General features: G+C 36.2%; 1 protein-coding gene across 1 annotated transcript; it reads left to right on the forward strand.

The window, feature by feature from the left end:
• The first annotated feature begins 8,137 nt into the window (after positions 1 to 8,137).
• LOC120329203 (uncharacterized) lies at positions 8,138 to 14,877 on the forward strand. The gene is made up of 6 exons (XM_078118249.1): positions 8,138 to 8,207; positions 9,524 to 9,560; positions 10,531 to 10,659; positions 12,159 to 12,248; positions 13,239 to 13,456; positions 13,884 to 14,877. Exons 1-6 carry the CDS (start codon positions 8,148 to 8,150, stop codon positions 14,079 to 14,081), a joined length of 732 nt encoding a protein of 243 aa, XP_077974375.1. The 5' UTR covers positions 8,138 to 8,147; the 3' UTR covers positions 14,082 to 14,877.
• The last annotated feature ends 7,389 nt before the right edge of the window (positions 14,878 to 22,266 follow it).

Consider the following 22,266-nt stretch of genomic DNA (forward strand, 5'->3'; position numbering starts at 1 on the left):
CCCTTTACAAAAAAACTTTCCGTTCTTCCTAGTTTCATTGCTTGATAAGGTTATTTCACAGGATGTTTTCATGTGCATGAATTGTTTGAACATGATAGGATTAGATTTTAGCAATTTGAATAACACTCTAAATACCACTGAAATGATTAACACGGGACCATTAGTGGTATAAAAATGTCCGGGAGGGGGTCACGAGCCATTAATCAATCAGTCAATTCGTTTATTACTCCAGACCGCTGCGGTCCATATAAAAATACCACAAACAAATAAACATAAGAAAGGAGAAGTCTGTTTGCCTGTTAGATGCACGCGATATCTCACGAAAGCGAGGTTGAATCTGCTCCAGATTTTGCACGTGCATTCATCTTATTTCGGACCAGAAGCCTATTGATTTTTGACAAATTATGTCGTATATTTAGCGAGTTATTAATTAATTAGTGATGGACACAAGGTGTCACTATGGAGTAAGAGCGCTGTTTTGGGGGATCCCTAACTTTTGATCGATAAGTCTTCGGTCTCTGACCGATATTCTCGCTTCTTGTATCATATAATATCAGTGGTTTTCAAACTTTTTGAGCTGCGCCTGCTTTTTAGAGTTAGAGTCTCTCGCCCCAACTAAAAAACGAGAATATCAGTCAGAGACCGAAGACTTATCGATCGAAAGTTAGGGTTATGCGCTCTTACTCCATAGTGACACCTTGTGTCCCATCACTAATTAATTAATAACTCGCTAATTATAAGACATAATTCATTCCAAATCAATAGGCTTCTGGTACGACATATAATGAATGCACATGCAAAATCTTGAGTAAATTCAATCTCGCTTTCGTGAGATATCGCGTGCATCTAACAGACAAACAGACAAATGCCTATCAACATACTTACCGATTAAAATTGATAAGTAATAACTAGCTAACAATAAGCTACAAATACTAAGGTTGAAAGTATGTTTTATTCAAAGAACACGTTGAAAACGCGTGGAACGTAACGTAAATATCCGGAATGAAGAAATGTAAATAGACAAAATTAGGCTGGCAAGATCAGATCTAACAAATATTTTTATTATTAATTAGCTTCACGCCTTCTCGAAAAAATTGTCTACGTCCCCCTTTTGGGGGCGACCCATCATTTAAGAACCACCGTAACTAACTTAGGGGCGAAAAAACTTTTCTCATCTATAGTAATAATATATTTGGCTTAGTGAATTCCCTTAATTTGAATTTAAAACTTATACAAAAAAAAAGCATTTTATTTTAATTACTGTAAATTTCTATAAATTGCTACTTTTTTTATAACAGTAATCCTAGGATTTTGCTAAGTCATCATTATTTTCAATTTTTTTGCAGAATTTGTAACGCACGAACTTTCCTACATGAACCATTAAATTATGAGGATTGGCTAATGCGTAACATCTGTAGCTAAATATTGCTCCAAAAATGAAAACAAAATGATATTTTTGCGACCTATGCAATGATTCCTAAAACGATTACCCGATGACGTAAACCACTATTAAAAATAAACAGCGATGTAACTCGTCTCTCTATCTTGAATATTTACGAATTTTAAATTATAACGCTTACTTGGGCAAACTACGCGGGCAAAATCTGGCCCGTTGGGTAATCTGATCTGGCCCGCCTGATGCTGCCACAATCAAACTAAAACCAATTTTGATGTCTTAGCTTAAAAAAAAGGAATTTGTTGAGATTGCGATTGAATTTAGTTTTGACACGAGGCCTATTGTTTTTCACTTTTGCTTTTGTAACACTGTAAATATTGTTCATAAAATGTACCCTTTTACGTCACACTTATATGGCCCGCCAGTCTAGATGAGCAAGAATTCTGGCCATGGCCCAAAAGCCTCGCCCACCATCCATGTTATAACGCCATTAAATGAGACCACAATTCTTGCTAAATTGTTTCTTTTTGTATTTACTGTTGAAATAACTTTTCTTGTACAGAGCAATCGCCTCAAATTTCTAGTAATTAATTATGAAAGTAAATACGCTAGATGGTTTAGATCTTGTATCATATAATATAGGGTGTCCATATGATCTTATGACATGCACAAGCTCAGGTTTAGGCTTTGCAACGCAAACGAATTGGAATATTCGCACGTACTAAATTATCCTAAATTCAAAACTATAGCTTCGCGGGCCACACACCATTCAAAATTGGCACTCCTCAGCAGGCCGCACAATTTTTCCGTGTGGGTCGCATTTAGCCTGCGGTCCTCTAAACTAAAGCATCGTTATTTTCATGTTTATGGTGTCGGCGCTATGGTTTGGCATGCTTTTTAGGAGTTGGAGTGGTATTTTCAAATCCTATGGAATTTCAGTCAAAATTTTGAATTCCCTTTAAATTCAACTTTTTAATTAAACGTGATAATCAAACCAAAATGTTCGATAAAAACTCAAACAAACAAAAAAAGTAAGTTAAGACTAAAGGCTATTTTCAATTTTATTTTTAATCTGAAGCCGAAGTCAATCTCTTTTTCACTGCGGATTTGTAGTCAATTGGGGGCTCCCGAAGTATGCGAACCAAGATGGCGGACATCGGAATGTAATATGTGTACTAGGTTGGGGTTAGGCCATAATTTTAGGTATAAATACTACGGGAGGCTCTTGAACGGGAGTCTTCGAACTTATAATAGGACTAAAATAAGGAAAATTGAAAAAAAATTATCGCCTAACCCTAACCTGTTACCCATGTTACGTTCCGATGTCCGCCATCTTGGTTCGCAAACTTTGGGAGCATCGTCAATTGTATATTATCCTGAACCTCTGAGCTATTTCCATTCAACAGTAAAAAACATCCCGTTGTAGCATACGCTGACAATGCGACGAAAATGTACTGATGAAATTTAATTTAATTCGGTAAGTTCACTATGACCTAAACCAGAGTTGTGCAACCTTTAATACATGAGAGCCAGATGCAAAAAAACTGGGTGAAACCGTGGGTCGCACATTTATTCAAAATAGGCTCTATAGTAGTTGCAGGCAGAAAAAATATTGGTTATTGATCATGTGACATGCACAAACTTTGGGATTGGCTAAGAATTTGGAATTACTCTCACGTACTAGATTATGCTAAATTCAAAACTTTCAAGTCAAAATTTTGAATTCCATTAAATTTCAACTTTTTAAATGTAATAATCGAAGCCAAATTTTCGATAAAAACTCAAAATAAAAATTAAATAATATGATTATTTTCCATTTTATTTTAATCTGAAGCCGAGGTCAATCTATTTCCAATGCGGATTTGTAGACGATTGTATATTTATTTTAAACCTACAGACCTGGCTATTTCCACACAATTTCCATTCAACAGTAATAAACATCCCGCTGTATGATATGCGGACAATGTGACGGAAATAGGGCGGTGACATTTGATACCATTTGGTAATAGATTGAACTCACGTTTGCACGAATCGTTATGTTTACTTTTGATAAAACAATACCTATTCACAGGAAAGTGCATAAGAGCAAAAGGAGGCGCTCCAGAAGTGTGTGTATCAATATAGAGGTAACTAATTTTGTTCGCCTACTTTACATCAAGTTGTGTAAAGGGACTGAAACCTTCGGGCAGGGTGTATATTCACTTGGCTAACACAGACAGTCCCCAAACTCGTATTAGAACTAAAATAATGAAAATCGGAATAAAATTATGCCCTAACCCTAACCCGGCACACACACTACGGGAGTACCAATTAGGGAACCATTGAGTTAACTAATTCGTATGTAGAATCGATCAACAGAAACAATTGATGCCACAATTTTCTGAAATAAACTCAATATGTGGCATGTATATATGTTTATTCGTCTCGTAAAAACAATATAAAAGAGTTGACAATTATAAATACTGAAGACGGTATGTACGCACAAGACCATACTAACTTAAAACCCAAATGTGTGACCTCTTTTGATATGTATAGAAATAATGAAGCAAACACGTATAATACGGTTCCTTATTGAAACAATTGTGCAAAAAAAATGGGTGAATGTGGTAACAGGAGTAAGGGTGGAGTATGCAAAACTGTTTGTACAAAATAGTTTGTAAGATAAGACAACATCTATAAATAGAGACACAACACGAAATACACTCATTGTATGCACATGGGTAAAACGCCGTACTAGGAAATCGCTCAAATAACATTTGAAACGAATGATGGATACCTCAGGATCCACTAGAAATACTGCGATGCAGTTAGTTTTCAGGTGCTCTCGAAGTATTCGTATCAAGGAGCGCTGGAGCGCTTCTGGAGCGCCAGTTTGTATGCGTAGTGAGAGAGGAATAACGAGTTCCAAAATAGGCGAAGGGAGTAATTTAACAAAAATGGTTGGGAACCGCTGACATATGGGGTGAAACGGCGGAACCTAATGATGCATATGAAACCTAATAGCAAGACCACAGCTGGATCCTGCGTTTTAGAGGCCCTAAGGCCTAGGGGTGGGCCAAGTTTTTGGACCAAGGGCCGAAAATTTTGCCACCTGGTCTGGCGGGCCATGTGAGTGTGACGTAAAAAGTTACATTTTGTGAACAGTATTTAGAGTGTTACAAAAGTAAATGCAGAAAACAATAATCTAGTGCCAAAACTGAATTTATTTGCAATCTCAACAAATTTCTTGAGTAATTCTTCAGCTAAAACATTAAAATTTGGTTTTAGTTTGGTTGTGGCAGCATCAGCTAGGCCAGATTGAATTACCCAAAGGGCCGGATATGGCCCGCGGGTCGTAGTTTGCTCTTATCATAATACAAAATTAGGTATTAAATATTTGTGGGCGCTCCAGAAGTGTGTGTACTAACATGGAGGTAACTAACTTTGTCCGCCTATTTCACATCAAGTTGTGTAAAGGTGCTGAAACATATGAGCAGGGGGTATATTCACTTGGCTAACACAGACAATCCTCGAACTTATAATATAACTAAAGTAAGGAAAATCAGAATAAAATTATGGCCTAACCCTAACCTGGAATACATAGTCCTACCTATTTTTGTCCTGTGATTCAATTTGTGGAAGTTACCATGAGTTTAAATGAAGATAGAAAAAGATAACGTTTACGTAAAAAGTGGTGTTTATGACTCACAATAAAGAAAGATAAAAAGATAGAGAGTGAGAGATGGAAATAGGATGCAGCTTTGCGTTGGATATAATACACAATGCAAACCAGGCGTCATTTCATTGCATTGAAAACCGTCTACAAACTCATAGTCAGTTTCTCGTCAACATAAATTCGATTTGAAGACTTCGAAGTACGTATTTTTACGATCATCGCGAAAATGAAGATTTTTTACAAAATCGCATTCATTGTGATACTTCTGGTATTCGAGGCGGTCTCTTTACTGAAAGGTAAGTTTGAATTTGAAACCTAGTTTAATGTTTTTTCCGCGTGGGATATGTTGGTTTTTTCAAATAATACTCCTAAGTGTAATTGAAGTGAAATCCTGGGATGTGTGAATATTTTCAAATAATAAGTGTCAGCGTAACTCAATTAAAATGTATAGGTGCTCCAGAAGTGTATGTAACAATATGGAGGTAACTAATTCTGTTCGCCTACTTTACGTCAAGTTGTGTAAAGGGACTGAACACTATGGGCAGGGGGTATATTCACTTGGCTAACACAGACAGTCCCCGAACTATAATAAGGAAAATTGGGATAAAATTATGGCCTACCTCTAACCTGGTGCACACACTTTGGGAGTTCCAAAATTTATAGCATAATATTTAAATTATTGACAAAATATATTTTTAAAAACAACTTTCTATTTATTTATCAGTAGAGGTTGCGCGAGACTAACTCCCAATTCTTTCCCAATGCTTTTGCGCTGGTATGCAGATAATGCAAGGATGCTGTAGCAGAAATACTATGCGATTTAAGAGTCTTGCTGCACAAATGTATTTCTGTAACGTTTTGTTTGACCAAAATCAGACTTCCTCAGACAAGCAGTTTATGACAATAACACAAATACATTGACTCTTGAGTTGCATACTTTCTATATATTACGTTTTTAGAGCAATTTTGACAATACTTTTTATAATTGTTTGCACGTGCGAGTTGTAAATATTTCCACATGTAAACGTCAGAGAGTAACTTAATTTTTTTTAAGCCCAATTGATATATAGGGTGTCCATAAAGGGGGCTCCCGAAGTATGCGAACCAAGATGGCGGACATCGGAATGTAATATGTGTACTAGGTTAGGGTTAGGCCATAATTTTAAGTATAAATACTGCGAGAGGCTCTTGGCTAGTCTTCGAACTGATAATAGGACTAAAATAAGGAAAATTGGAAAAAAATTATCGCCTAACCCTAACCTGTTACCCATGTTACGTTCCGATGTCCGCCACCTTGGTTCGCATACTTCGGGAGCACCCCATAAAGTCTTAAAAAAAATTTAAAATTGCAAAGGAAATTTATCAATACTATATGTTGTTCTGGTCCTCACAGATGTATGGACAACTTATGATTAAAAAACAACAAACCTGATTAAGATATATTTAAAACCGACTTCATAACATAATCGAAATTGTAAAGGGACTTTATGGCTACCCTGTACAATGCAACATATATTATTGGCCAACGACATGTACATTTTTTAACGTCGCTGCAACATTGACACACGGCGGGTTACAATAATTTGTATTATGTATTATGCCTAATCATGGAAAAAGTATTAATTGCGGTATTTTATTTTTATATCTGACAACGTGTTACGGAATTTTGAAAAGAATTTTTATAAAAAGAATTTGAAATGGAGACAGGGGATTGATTTTATTATTTAACACGTAGTGAAAATATAATTTTTTTAGAATTTTTACACGCCCGTTCTTTCAAAAAGTACCTACCAAAGAAAAGATTGAAACATAAAGAGCTGCTTTCATATTTAGGAGAACTGTTCGGCTTTTTTGACCTGATCTTTTAAAACTCTTTTTTAGTCCATCGCTTCATTATTTATTAATATGCCCAAAATATAGTGTGCTATGCTTATTTTTGTAGAATGCTTACTCGCGCTTTTCACTTAGAACTGGGCATTTTCGAATACCTGGTAATATATTTTTCGAATCGAATCTTGAATACTTGGAAGATGTCGAATTATATGTGACTTTTCCTTGTGATGAGTCCTCCAGGCACATAAATTACAGAAAACATCAAATCTATCCCTCATGCAATTCCTTGAGATGTCCGACACAATAATAACCATGTTTCATCAATAACTCACTGGGAAGATAAGAGTCATATATCAAAATTTTATTTTAAAAATATGGCTTCACAAAAAAAATTCGGAATTCACCTCGATACAAGATGGCGGCGATCCGAAATTATTGTCTGAACCGATTCAAATAATTTTCTTTTCGATTTGAAATGCCCAGCAGTACTTTCACTATAAACTTTAATGCCATTCTAATTTCGTGCTGAACTTCGAAGCATAATATAAATGTATTAACAGCACGAAATTGCAATTAGCATATTTCAAAAGTACGTCATAATAGCATTAATATCAGTGCAATTATTTATTTTATTCGAAATATTAGATCCGATTATTTCGTATAAAAATAGATTTTATTGCATCGTTAAACGAGAATTAAGTAGATTTTGAATACATTCAAATTGAAATATAAAATTATACCTGTTTTAAATAATTATTACGTCATAGTAGCACGCAATGAGGATGTAGATACAGTTGCGTGCTATTAAATACAATCGCAAAATTTATTTGTTTTTTGCGTAATAAATATTTGCTGTAGTGCAAACTAAATCTACCTCATTTGTTCAATTTTTAATGAAACCCTAGCTAGTGTATTGCGATAATTCCATTCCAGTTTCTGTACAGTTTACATAAGTAGTTTATTATTTGTTCATGAATAAGTATTATTAAGTAATTATAAAGTAGTTATTCGGGCGCTTCCGTAGTATGTGAACCAAGATGGCGGACACCTGAACATAGTATAATGATTTCATTCCAATTGTTTTATTTTAGTTCTATTGATAGTTCGGGGAGTAGCCGAGTGACTCCCGTAGTATTTGTACCTGAAATTATGGCCTAACCCTAACCTGGTACACATACTACGTTCCGGTGTCTGCCATCTTTTTTCACATACTTCGGTGGTACCAATTTTTTTATATATTTTCTATTGACAGGTGAAGATTGTATGGCGGGGATGACGTGTGGAAATCAAATGATGTGGAGAAAAGTTCCGACTTGCGAGCAGGTTAATATTCATTGATTTTATTCGCCGGAAATGATAGTTTCAATAATTTAACAGTAGGAAGAAATACAAGAAACTTTATTTACATCATTATGATGACGTCAAAATTCTCTATAGTGTTTTCCAAAATTATTTCAAAAAATTTAAAACAAAAAATAACTCCATTTTCATCAACTGAATTTATTATTTTTTATTTCTCCAACAAAAGCGCAAGTGTGCGAACCAAGATGACGGACATCGGAATGTAATATGTGTACTAGGTTAGGGTTAGGCCATAATTTTAGGTATAAATACTACGGGAGGCTCTTGGCTAGTCTTCGAAATGATAATAGGACTAAAATAAGGAAAATTGGAATAAAATTATCGCCTAACCCCAACCTGTTACCCATGTTACTTTCCGGTGTCCGCCATCTTGGTTCGCATACTTCGGGAGCACCGTTTATTTATTATTAAATTATTTTTTTAAATTAAATTATCTTTTCTCTTAGTATGGACATCATATTATCCAGGGACATAGCCAGAAATTTTCAAACGGGGGGTTCTGAAATTCTGAGTTTTTTTTTTGCCAAGTTAGATCGAAACTGCTAGCAGGTCCGATCGAACGCTGGAATACGCGTGTTTTTAGTAGTCTTGGGGGGTCTAAAAAGCGGGGCTCCCCAAGTATGCGAACCAAGATGGCGGACATCGGAATGTAATATGTGTACTAGGTTAGGGGTAGGCCATAATTTTAGGTATAAATACTACGGGAGGCTCTTGGCTAGTCTTCAAACTGATAATATGACTAAAATAAGGAAAATTGGAAAGAAATTATCGCCTAACCCTCACCTGTTACCCATGTTACGTTCCGATGTCCGCCATCTTGGTTCGCATACTTCGGGAGCACCTGAAAAGCATTTCAAGCTGCGGATAATTGCTAATTATGATACAGAAAACTGATTTTATTTTTTTTACATTTCAAAAAGAGGGGGGTGGGGTCGACCCGCAAAACCACCCCCATGGCTACGCCACTGATATTATCATTGGTTGAAATTCTAACATTTTCAAATGCTTTTCATGTTCTATTCCAAAGAAGAGGGTGGGGGGGGGGGGGGGGGAGTACCGTCCAGGAAAACCATCGCTTCTGGGTACGCCCCTCCAATAAAGGGACAATATTCTGACATGCTATTGTAGATATACAGCGCTCCAAGGGGAATACAAATTTTAGATCAATATTCAAAAACGGGTGGAAACCATTTGGCGAGATAGATTTGGGTTTAAACGTTTTAAATAAAAGAAATACTATTTTTTTTATTTATATCATTTTATTTTATTTATTTTAGGATGAAGCAGAAGAAATGAAGATCAAGTCATTGGAAGGTTTGTTTTTATGAATATTTTAAAACCGAATTACCAAAATAGAGTTATAAATACTGTATAATTCAGCTAAATCAAAGGACACTCGTTTTTTCAATAGTAAATTGAGAGTACTGTGTGTCCACGCATATATTTCAAGTTTAAAACTAAAAAACGCGCATAATTCTGATCGCACTAAAAATTCGACTTTTTCGTACATAACTCTGATCGCATTTAAACAATATGACAATATACGGAAAACACCCAGTCATTTTAAATCTTTTAATTTACAATTTGACTATGCCAATGGTTTACAATGATACGCGACAAATTTTTAACTGTTAAATTATAGTAATTGTGCAATTTTTAATGTATAATAGATTATTGGGCACCACGTAGACATATGGGTCGTTTTGTTATTATGTTGTTGTTAGTAGTCTTTTTTTGATGTTTTAAAATTTTAAGAAACGCTTTTTCCAACTACTGAATCAATTTTCAGTGGGTAAAGATTGTTGTCGCTGGAATGCTATTATTTTTATTTACGCTCTAATGGATTTGTTTTTTACTTTGAAATTTTGTGGCATGACGTCATCAAAATACCGGCACTGTGAAAGATTAGATTTAGATAATACAGGGTGTCCATAAAGTTCCTTTACAATTTCATTTTTGTTCTGAAGTAAGTTCTCAATATATCTTAACCAAGTTTGTTGTTTTTTAATCAGTAATTATATTTACTTCATGAAATACATCTGTGAGGATGGTAAACAATATTATATGGTATCGATAAATTCCCGTCGCAGTTTTGAATTTTATTAGGAGTTTATGGACACCCTATAATGATTCGTTTAGGACCATATATACTTGAGCGTTGCTTTTTTATTTCAGAGATTATGTTCACAATAGTAAGTTAAGAGTATTGTAGCGTAAAATCCCAGTATATCACAAATTTGCTCTTATTTTAAAATAAAATTTGCTCTTATTTTATATATTACAGATCGAGTAATGAACTTGTCAGTCGTATTAACTCAGCTAGAAAACAAGTTGCAACAATCGCTAGATGTTAGCACAGTTCCGGCAGCTATTCAAGCGACCACTATGAATCAGGATCTTGAAATAAGTACAGGTACGTTTCTCTAAGCCAGGGATTCTCAACCTTTTTCCTGTTAAATACCACCGAGTCGTGAAACAATTAATCCCAACTACCAGGAATCAGACACCAAACACAATTGTAATATATTGACTAACAATTTTTAAATTGTATTGTAAAGGATATCACCAAAAGTATTTGTTTCATTTATTTAAGAACATTAGTGTGAAGGCTGTCCATACCACTTTCCGCAATGCTTGCAGCACATCGTCTTTTGAGATTTCACAGGAATCCACTTGAGGCTCGAATTACCACCAATTACTCACCATTCATCAGAGCTTCGACTTTTATCGTTTACCATTTATATGGGACTTAACTGTTATCACTTACTATTTATCAGAGACTTGACTTTTATCATATACCATTTATCAGAGCTTCGACTTTTATCATTTACTATTTATCAGAGACTCAACTTTTATCGTTTACCATTTATATGAGACTCAACTTTTATCACTTACCATTTATCAGAGAGTCGAGATAACTTGAGTCATTTTAAGAAATGACTCAATTTTAGATTAGACTCGAGGCTCAGATAACTTCGTCGATCTAATTCGTCACTCGTAGTTTAGGAATGCTGATGCGTAGCGAGTCAAGGGTTGTCCAAGTCTTGAGTCGAATCGGGTTTCATTGATAACAAGTACAAATACGACCACGTGTCGCTCCAGAAATGTGTATACCAATATGAAGGTAACTAATTTTGTTCGACTATTTTACATCAAGTTGTGTAAAGGGAGCGAAACCTATGAACAGGGGTATATTCACTTGGCTAACACAGACAGTCCCCGAACTCGTAATAGAACGAAAATCGAAAAAAATTAGGGCTTAACCCTAACCTGGTACACATACTACGGGAGAACGGTCACGTGTACTTCGTGCAGTAAGGAAGCCTACTATCGCTACAAACTTCTATAATTTGGAAAGACTGTAATCTTTGCAGTTTGACATTGTCCACCCACCCGGGTAAAATTGTGGACGTGGATTTTGAATCCGAGATGTTGTACCTATGATTCCAAAACAGTCAAGTCAAACGCTTCATCCGCTAAGCCAGGCTTGTACATTCTTTAATACAAGATGGCAACATTCAAATAACTAGGTAAAACCGAGGGTTGCAACTTTATTTAACATTCGTCTCAAGTTATTGTGGGAACAAAAATTTTGGTTATTGGTCATATGACATGCGTTATTCGCTTCGCACAAGCTAACTGTTAGGGCATTGTAACGTCATAAAAATTGAACTCTTGTATATGCTTTGCAACGCAAAGGGATTGAGATTACACGAACGTACCACATTAAACTAAATTAAAAACTTGTTCTGCGAGCCGCACATAGTTCAAAATTTACACGTCTCTGCGGGCGCACAATTTTTTTGGCCCGCGGTCGGCAGGCTGCACACTCCTACGCTATGCCATCGCGCCGCTCCGCTTCGTGTCTAATAAACGATATTTTATTTAATTATACCTTTCATTTTTATGAAGGAGGGGATGGCACAACTACTGCAGTAAAAGTGTATTCCACCACACCGACCTCGGCTGGTGACACTACTCAGGATATCACAACCACACCAAGTAGGAAAAAAAGTTATTTTCTCTGATTTTGTGTTTTGCTTTTCATGGTCTTGATCATGACAATCATTATGGGGCTCTCTGTCCGGAAACTTCTTACACCCTATTACTTAGGATATGATTAGCTTTCGTTAGTTATGCAGGAGAGAAGAAAGCCGAAAAGAAGGCTGAATTATATGGCAAATCAACGCCTGTCGCTCGATTATCAAAGTATGGGAATAGTTAGCCAGTTAATTGTTTCAAATCCATGGGCTTTATCACTTTTTCAGACTTTTATAATGGAATGCGTTCAAAAAGGCTTTAAAGGCCGTAGCTGATGCTTAAGTAATTTTATTACATTGTGGGAGGTCCTTTTGACGGTTGGTGAGGATCGAGCTATTGACTCGACTTTGAGTGGTCGCGAGCCACCACCTCATTCATCAAAGCCTAGAATCTTCTAAATTCAATTCTATTCATTGACTAAATAAAAGAAAACAATGAATACATCTGGCATGTTATTGCTCAGTTTGTCATTGAGATTTATACAACACTCCTTGCTTAAATTGATATGCGAGAAGCTACCATTTGTATAGGACAGGAATGTTTACGATTTGGCATTGTCAACCGAATTTATTACACCCCGGGTAAGATGATGGCATGGGGTTTGGAATCAAGCTGTAAAATTTACATAGCTAAGTCTAATCGCTAGTTCGCCCGCCGGCACTCCTGTAGTATATGCGAACCAAGATGGCGGACACCGGAACGTAGTATGTGTACCACGTTAGGGTTAGGTCATAATTTTTTGTACAAATACAAAGAGAGTCACTTGGCTAGTCCCCGAACTCGTATTAGAACTAAAATAGGGAAAATTGGAATAAAATTATGGTCTAACCCTAACCTGGTACACATACTACATGCCGGTTTCCGGTATCTTGGCTCGCATACTACAGGAATAGCGGCGTGCCCACTTAGACAAATTGTATTTTTTTGAATCTACTAATTTAACGTTCACAGAAGTATGCAACGTTGTTTACGAGTCAAAATGCTTCACAGCGTATGTTTACGACAATTCGTTAGACGCCATCACGCTGGACCAAGCTCAATCTCTTTGTCAAAACAAACTGGCTGATATCGATTCCACTGCACTGTACACTGAGCTGCAAAACCACTTACGCACAAGAATAAATCCGGGCTGGGGACAGGTGGTTGTGTGGACTGGCATGACCTATGAGGTACGTCTATGATTTCTGTTAGTGGACACGAAATGGACGGGTGTCTCAAGAAGGCCGTGTCCCACGTGTCTAACTTGTCCCTTGTGTTTCAAATTATTCCACGTGCCCTATTTTCCCACGTGTCGTGGAACAAGTGTATGTTTACTTTCGGGTGCATTAAGTCAAATAATTAACTGTTTTTTTATACATGGTGGTCGCTAGAAAATAGAAAATTTTCAACCAGCTACTAAAATTTTAAAGAATACCTTTTACAAATCAACCTAAAACAACCTAGAACCTAAAAAAAAAAAAAAACGTACCAGAAAAGACATGAGTAAGCTTTCATTTTATTCGTGATCCCGCATGACCTCCAAATTTTCTGCTTTTCTAGCAATCAACCCGTAAATGTGTCCGTTTTTTATTAATGTTAAAATGTTAATTTTAACAGAACGGAACACTTCTGCTGAGATCCGGCGAGCCAGCACCGTCCCTACCAGATTCAATGTGGCAACGCTTCGAGAAAAATTTAGGTGATCGAACGAGCACAAAAATTGTCATGGATGTCGATAAAGCCCCATCTCAGTACCAGGGCATTTACAATATTAGGCCAGGCGATGCACGCAGAGGCGCTATCTGCGAATCATAAATTATCCGTGAAAATTTAATTTTTCGTGGAGTGACCGCTTTCAAAAGTTTCGGTTTAAAATTAAACTAATGACAGAATTGGCTGATGACATTACTTTTTATTATTTTTATGTTTATGACAATTTGTATTTAATATCAATTTGCAGAGCGATCAAAAGAAAATCTGAACTCTGTTCTATACTGAGCATAACTATAGTCCAGTGGTCGGCAAACTTTATGTACCTGCGGGCCAAATATACACATTTCCGGTAGCGCGCGGGCCGCAATATTTCCGCCTTCGAACAATCGACATATTAAACTTCACATTATGGCGCATTCGCACGTGCTATTGCGGCGTTAAAAGCCTGCCACAATGAGATGTATATATGACATTTTTTAGAAAAATATTTTTCCGTCTAAACACTTTGGAATGTTCGACTCTCGTCGTGAACTTTTTTCCGTTTTCCAGACATTTTAAATATTAAAAATTAACTCGAACGACATACAAATGACGCTACTTATTACAAAACAAGCGCCGTACAGCAGCACTTGTTACCACATAAATCCGTGTAGTGGCAAAAATTAATTTAAAATCAATTGTAATAAATGTCGGTTAGTTCGAGGGCCGCAACAAACTAGCTCGGGGGCGCATTCGGCCCGCGGGCCGCATTTTGCCGAGCCCTGCTTTAGTCAAACATAAATTCAAGTGTTGGAATTTTTTTAAACTTTCGTAGGGGTAATTAAGTAACTTATGGGTCTTTATTATTCTGGATCACCCTGTAGAATTATCCCAACTTAATCATTTTTCCTGACCCAGTGGTGATTTTTTCTCATGTAAACCACTCTACCGATTTACAACCAGCTCTGGGACACGGAAACATTTTGAAGTGAGCCACAGACCTATAAATGCTAGTTTTATTGGTGTCACTATAGTTAATCTTGAATGTCTCTGATTTCTGCTACCGAGTGGTAATTGTATGTGTAAGTGTCCATTTTTGCAGGAATAGTTTTTCCTTTGCATAAATGAGTTGGCAACCACTGTACAAGACACCCTTTTCATAAATAAGATATGCATAGATTTTTATTCTTCAGTTATGCGTTGGAATCCCCTCGCAGATCATATTACTCTTTCATTTTTCGGGCTCTCAAATTTTGTTCAATTAATTCCAAACTGTTTTAAACTGGGTTAAATGATTTGCAAATTTACTATTTTTAATAATACATCACATTATGACTCAGCATACTATCCATGACGCATGGCTTTTTTATTTATATTATTTTATTTACTGGCTTATCTATTTTAATTTGACTAAATATTTTTTAATAACAATATTTACGAGTTCATGGCAAAATTTATTAGGTGAAGAGTGAGGTGATTAGGTGAGTGAACGTACCCAGTTCTTTTGACAAAACCTCCCATTTTGAATTCTGTACGCTATGAACCCGGCATGTCACAACCATGGCCGCGGGCCAAATCTGGCCCATTGGCTAATTCAATCTGGCCCGCCTAATGCTGCCACAATCGAACTAAACCCCAATTTGAAAGTGTTTTAGCTGAAAAAATAGATCAAGTAATTTGTTGAAATTGCGATTAAATTTAGTTTTGGCGCGAGGCCTATTATTTTCCACTTTTGCTTTTGTAACACTGTAATAATGTTCATAAAATCTAACATGGCCCGCCAGCCTATGTAGACACAATATTTAGCCCCTGGTTCGAAAATCTTGCCCACCCCTGCTATAAACCTTCCTTAAGATTTTGTCTGCTCTCCTGATTCTAAAACCAATTGTTTATTTATTTGTTTTATGCTTATATATATTACTGATTTAGATATCACCCTACAGTTCACAAAATGCAGTTGATCTTAGACCACGGAATAAATAGGGTCTTAGTTCCTAATCAATCCTTAACCCGGAGTTTTCCAAATGGGAAGGAATTCCTTTCCGATAAAGAAATTTGATTGTTTCAGTATAGAAAATTTTGCTTTGCATATTGTGTAATATTATTAACCCTTTTTTTACTTATTTCGTATCATTATATTGTATATTTATGCTTACATCATGAACTATTCTGAGTGTAGCTAAGGCATTGGTTCTCAACCTTTTATGGCTCTTTGTCGCCCTGTTTATCATTTCAGTGGTATTTATAGTGTTATTTTGATTGGTAGATTCCAAATCTTAATTTTATCAAACAATTTGTGCTCGTAAAAACACCCTGTTAAATAATCTTATCAAGCAATGAAACTAGGAAGAACGTGAAGTTTTTTTGTTTGTAAAATGAGCAGTGAAACCAGCTTCACGACTAGCATTGTGCCCTCCCTTCAACTGCTCTGTGGCCCCTTTAGGGCCCGATTAAGAACCACTGAGCTAGAGTATTAGTGAGACGTATCCTAATACAGCTAACGACACACGAAATATTAAAAATCAACGGAACCCGTTCTTAACCAGTGAGATACATATATTTTCCGAAAAGAGAGAACCTGTTCTCAGTGAGTTCAATGTAAAGGAGCACCCGTTCCCAGAAATTTGAATCGTACCTGAAGCTGAAGAAAGGAAGACCCTGACAATTTTATGGTCTGATGGCTCTTCAATATAATCTTAAATATTTACTTATTCCTGAATATATTAGTTCAATAATTTTTTATACAGTATAAAAGCTTTACTCTCGACAAAAACAGTAGTTCCGAAACTAAACTTCCTGATCTTTATAAATATATATTAGGTCCTTGCGTGTCGCTGCTCAATAATCAGCTTAGATTCCTCGCGACTTCCCTTCCCCATTCAGTTGAAAGGTGTGACTATCTTTTTCCTTCTTGTGTAAACTTTCTTTTTTACTGGTTGAAAAAAATAAACTTGACTTGACTTACCACGAAATTAATTTAATGAACGTGTTAAAGTTCATGCATGATAATTATTCTTAATTTTTTTTTTATATATATTCTTCAATATTTTGTTGTTATTCCGAATTTATAATACCAGGGTGTCCATAAAGTCTATTTACAATTTTAATTTTGCTTTGTAGTCAGTTTCTCATATATATTAAATATATCTTAATCAGATTTGTAGTTTTTTAATCAGTAATTGTTTAAGTATTTTTACTCCAATTAATACATCTGCGAGGGCCAAAACAATATACGGTATCGATAAATTCCCTTGGCATGTATAAAAAATTGTAAGACTTTATGGACTCCCTATATATTCTTCAATACTTTGTTGGTATTTCGAATTTATAATATATTGATCTGGTATTCTAATTTAATAAATTGATAAAATGTCAGATTCGGCACGCGTTACATGAAGGTTTAATTAATTAAAATCCGAAATAAATAAATTCCATCACATTATACATTATATTTTCATTTATTTTACTTATTATTATATTTTTATTATGGTGTATACGTATCAACAGTTATCCTTTTTACAATAGATAAATAAAACAATTTGTTAGCAGATAAAAGTTAGCTAAAGCACAGTTAATAAGTTTTAATAATTATTCATTGATTTTATTACGATGCATTTTCATTCAAATACTTCAGAAGAACGAAAAAAAAAAAATTTGGAAATTTGACATCCCGTGACTAAAATTATTTTTTACGTAATGTAGCATACCTTGGTTTGTTTTTATTTAATATCAACTTTAATTAGTCAGTTTTTTTTATTTGAAAGTTTCCCGTTTTTAAAATTTTTTTTTTCTGGCAACTACATATGACGTCATGCTAATGGTGACATCATCACATTTAAACATTACAATCAAATGTAAAATCTTAAATACCATCATTCAACGTATTAATTCTGCTTGCTTGTATAAAATAGTCAAAAATAAATGTGTGATGAAAAATAAAAGAAGTATTTCATTGAGCATGTCTCACAATTGCCATTTCCACACTTGTCCCATTTGTATGTTTTTTATTTGTATCCACAAACTTACTCAAACGTAGTGGTTCCTAGCCTTTTAACAAACGTGCGTACGTCTACCTTATTCTGCAAGCTTCCGTCGAACCCCGACGTTTTGAACGGTTAAAACAAGAGGCGTTATAGAGGTGTCATAAATTGCAACATGGGAACTATTAACTCTACATTGATAGGGCTTTTTTGGTTACCATATTTCTCAAAAATCTACACGGGATGCAATTTCTCGGAGTCTTCCGGGCAAACTAGCAACCACCGTGCCTTGTAGTGTAAGTTGAACCATCATAATAGTCATTGTTGTGTCACAATGGGGTCGGCGGCAGGGTACTTGTTGGCAGAAACATATGATTTATGTTGTATAACTTGTGTGGGCGGAAGGGGGAAAGGCAAAAATGCAATTTCAGATATTCGAAAGCTGAAACAATACCCCGGAAGGGCTCGCGTTGTTTTTTCTAAAACTTCAAATATTCAGCATGAATTTCCAAAGTTTGCCATAACAACTCATGTATTTCGAACCCATGCAGAAAGCATCTAAATGTTATAATTGCAAAAGTACGCCAAACGTGAGACATTTTTGATGGAGTGTACTGAGATCAATCATTGTCAGATCCACAGAAACGTATACGCGCAAAACTACACATAATTATGCTATTTTGAATTTATGCTTTTAAATGAAGTTAATTTTACATAATCAATAGACTGGACAACAGAAATAACTTAATGATATACAAATGTTTCAGAGGACTTTTGTTGAACCGCCGGACCCCAGATGTTCCGACCCTAACCCAGGTTAAGAAATACTTCTTTAACACATGAATAAAGTATTAGTTATATATATATATATATTCAAGTTTATTTTTTTTAAATATTGAAGTAGCACGTAAAATTCAATAGAATAAAATAGAACACACATTTACCGGAGTGGGAAGCCGCGTGAAACCGAAGCTGGTTACAAAATATCTTGTTAACGTTTTGACCTAAGAAATATCATACTTATGTAAATAAAACCATAACCTTTGTCGAAAGAGAGCGCTAAATTGTTCTTCGTTATTTGTTTTAAAGCACGCCATTATTAGTAAAATTGTCCACGTTGTTGTGTTTATCCAACCCAAAAATGGTGAAGTCCTATTTCTAGCTTTACAAAAGTCTTGAGAGTTATTATGGCTTATATTTGCAGTGCATTAATACTAACTACGTGGCGGCTGCAACGAACTTCAGTTTTTGAAAGTGCTGCCTGTATTAAGGCTACATAGCGGCCACTGCATCAATTTAGTTTCAGTTAGCGGGCTTTGAGACTAAACGCGATGTGAAGCAATGTGAGTAATCCTTCGGTTATGTTTAGCTAAGCATTTTATTGATATGTATTGTTGGTAGCATTGCAAATATACTCGACAAAAAATCCATCCATGTTGTTGAATCTTGACTACTCGAAGAAAGATATATTCGAACACAAAGCTCAAAAGTGATATTACTCATGAAAGTTTGGAGTGTGATTTTTTGGCACACTTTCTGAAGTGGGTTACACCAAATTGCAGAAAATTTTGGTAACATAGATTTAAAGTTTCATATAAGGCTATCTAGGTTAGATATAACGATTATATACCGTGTTTCCCCAAAAATAGGACCTAGCATGAATTCTAAAAACGATTATAATATAAGCCCCCCTCTTAAAATAAGACCTAGCCCAGGGGTGGCCATCCAGTTAGAGACCGAGAGCCGTACTTTAGTACTTTATTGCCGCGAAGAGCCACATTATAAACAAAAACACACATGAACATCAGATACATATTTATTCAGCTCCGCTAGAATTCTAGTTTATTGTAAATGTCACACACCAACCTGATTATGACAGAAATTTACAAGTCATGCTGATGCATGCTACTCAGTGGAGCTTCTGGCGTTTCTTGGAATGATTCTTTAAATTTGGCTTATATGACGTCGTAGCCAATCGAAGCAGTGTTTTCACATGGGCGTCAGTCAGATCCAATCAATGCATTTATTTGTAACATAATAATTGCCACATACAAGTTGTCCCAAAATTATTGGAATGAATGGTTTCCATTTGTTTTGGGACACCTTTGGGACACCTTTGAGACAAGCGTAATGAGCCACACCGCCGCCGCAAGCTGTATTGGTGCTCTGACCTGCCAAAGGTTATGTGAGTGATGTACGTCACAGTATGGAATACGCAATTCCTTCTGGGCGGTATGGCGCATCGTACTAAGCGTAAGATTGCTGGACTCCCGAAGTATGTGAACCAAGATGACGGACACCGGAACGTAGTATTTGTACCGTTTTTTTTTATGTCTAATTTTCCTTCTTTTAAGAAAGGGGACTAGCCAAGTGATTCCCGTAGTATTTGTACCTAAAATTATGGCCTAACCTGGTACACATACTACGTTTCGGTGTCCGCCATCTTGGTGCACATACTTCGGGAGTACCCAATTATCTGCATATTCAGTACCTATTCGTTTTTGTGTATGACCTTATAACCGATCAGTCGATCGCGAGCTATTTTGAAGATTTTAGTCGATCGCGATCGAAAGCAGGTTGGCCACCCATGGTTTAGGCTTTGATCATCCTTATCGCCACCGTAAAATAAAAAATGTACTGTACAATCTTTGCTACTGGCTTTTTTGCGTTAAATAAAACTTCTGAAATTTAGTCACTGCGTAAAATCGCGTGCCTATTGTGTTCAGATATTCGCAATAGCTTTGTGCAATCCAGGCGTTTGATTCAGCGACGCGCGAATTCTAACATAAATCAGAACTGGTGTACAGTATATTTGAGTTTGCGGCCCGCAATGAGTTTCCTCGTGTGAGAGTGGTCCACGACATTAAAAAGATTGGGCATGCCTGATGTAAGCGTTGGTCGCTTACGGGCTAACTAATCTCATACCCGACATGGACTGGTACCCGGACGAGAGGCCGTGGTCCGCCATATGGTTAAGTAATCTTATCGGCTACTACTACTTTTAGTTAGTTATTTTTTTAGTTTCTCTGCTTGCCAACTATGGCCCGCCATAGACTTCTTGAATAAAAATTGTTTCCTCGAAACTCAATCTATTTATCAGTTTCAAATTTCATGTGAGGAGGCCGTGAAAATTTCCGGCCGACAACAAACTGACCAAACGATGTGAAACGATCGGTTGTTTTGGAAACAGTTTTGGGTATGCGATATCGTAGCCGTTCCCAAAGTCTTCGTTGGTGCGGCGCCAAATTAACACGAAAACAAACGCACGGCGCCTTTACACAAAAAAAATGCTGCCTTTGAGCTTCTAAATGAAACTCAATTTTGTGATTGTTGATGTGTAGGATTTTATGCCTTTTAAAGTTTGTAAACATAAGGGTGGAAGGGTGCTCCAGAAGTATGTGCACCAAGATGACGCACAACCTGAACCCTAACCTGATGCTTATACTATGTTCAGGTTGTGTGCCATCTTGGTGTACATACTTCGTCAGCACCGATATAGGAAATAAACGCTGCTTGGTCGAGTATTCGTTAAAGCAGAGAGAATCTCATGTCAGCTAGTTTTATACGACTAGCTTTGTTTGCAATGCGCAAAATAAATGCAGGGATTGAAACGAGAATAGGCAAAGCTGAATTGTTAAATTGAGATTGGTTCATAATGTATAATTTGTCAGCTGGTAGACAGCAGTCGAAGTTGTCGTGAAAAGCAACTCAGCACTAATGTATTGCAATATATCAGTGGTTCTCAAAGTTGATTAGACGTGGAAAGATATTCGCGGGCCGGGAGAGAGAAGTGCCCGCCAGAGGTCAATACCGGTACCAATACGTATGATAAAGATACCCGTTTAGTTGAATTGTGAGGAATATACACGTGCTTAAACTGTGATAATGATGTAACAATTGGTGGTATCTATAGAACGGCAAACACATGAAGTGGCGGGCCATATTAAACCGTTACGCGGGTCGTAATTTGCCCGTTGGCTGCGGTTCGGGAACCACTGTAATATATGATATATCTGTGGATTTATATCGTGATATGTCTGAGTGTAAACAGAGCAGAGTTAAATAAAATATATGCAATGAATTAAAAATAAATATATGATACAGTCGCACTATCGCAACAGTTTTACTTTCTCCAATAGTATATGCTACTCGGGTCGCGACCTAAAACTGGGTCGCCTGAAAATTTTCTTGGTTTGCTTGCTTTTTTCAATAAAAACTACTAATTTTATTTTATAGTAGATTTTATTGTTCATTACTTATCGATTTCAATCGGTAAGTGTGTTGATAGGTATTTGTCTGTCTGTATGTCTGTTTGTCTGTTAGATGCA

The sequence above is a fragment of the Styela clava genome, chromosome 12 (genome assembly GCF_964204865.1).
Source record: "Styela clava chromosome 12, kaStyClav1.hap1.2, whole genome shotgun sequence".
Lineage (NCBI taxonomy): Eukaryota > Metazoa > Chordata > Ascidiacea > Stolidobranchia > Styelidae > Styela > Styela clava.

Bases quoted from the DNA above. Each gene is read 5' to 3' on its own strand.
- LOC120329203 (XM_078118249.1), top strand. From the start codon at position 8,148: ATGGCGGGGATGACGTGTGGAAATCAAATGATGTGGAGAAAAGTTCCG. The intron at 8,208-9,523 runs GTTAATATTCAT...TATTTATTTTAG, and splicing joins AAGTTCCGACTTGCGAGCAG to GATGAAGCAGAAGAAATGAA. The intron at 12,249-13,238 runs GTAGGAAAAAAA...TAACGTTCACAG, and splicing joins GGATATCACAACCACACCAA to AAGTATGCAACGTTGTTTAC.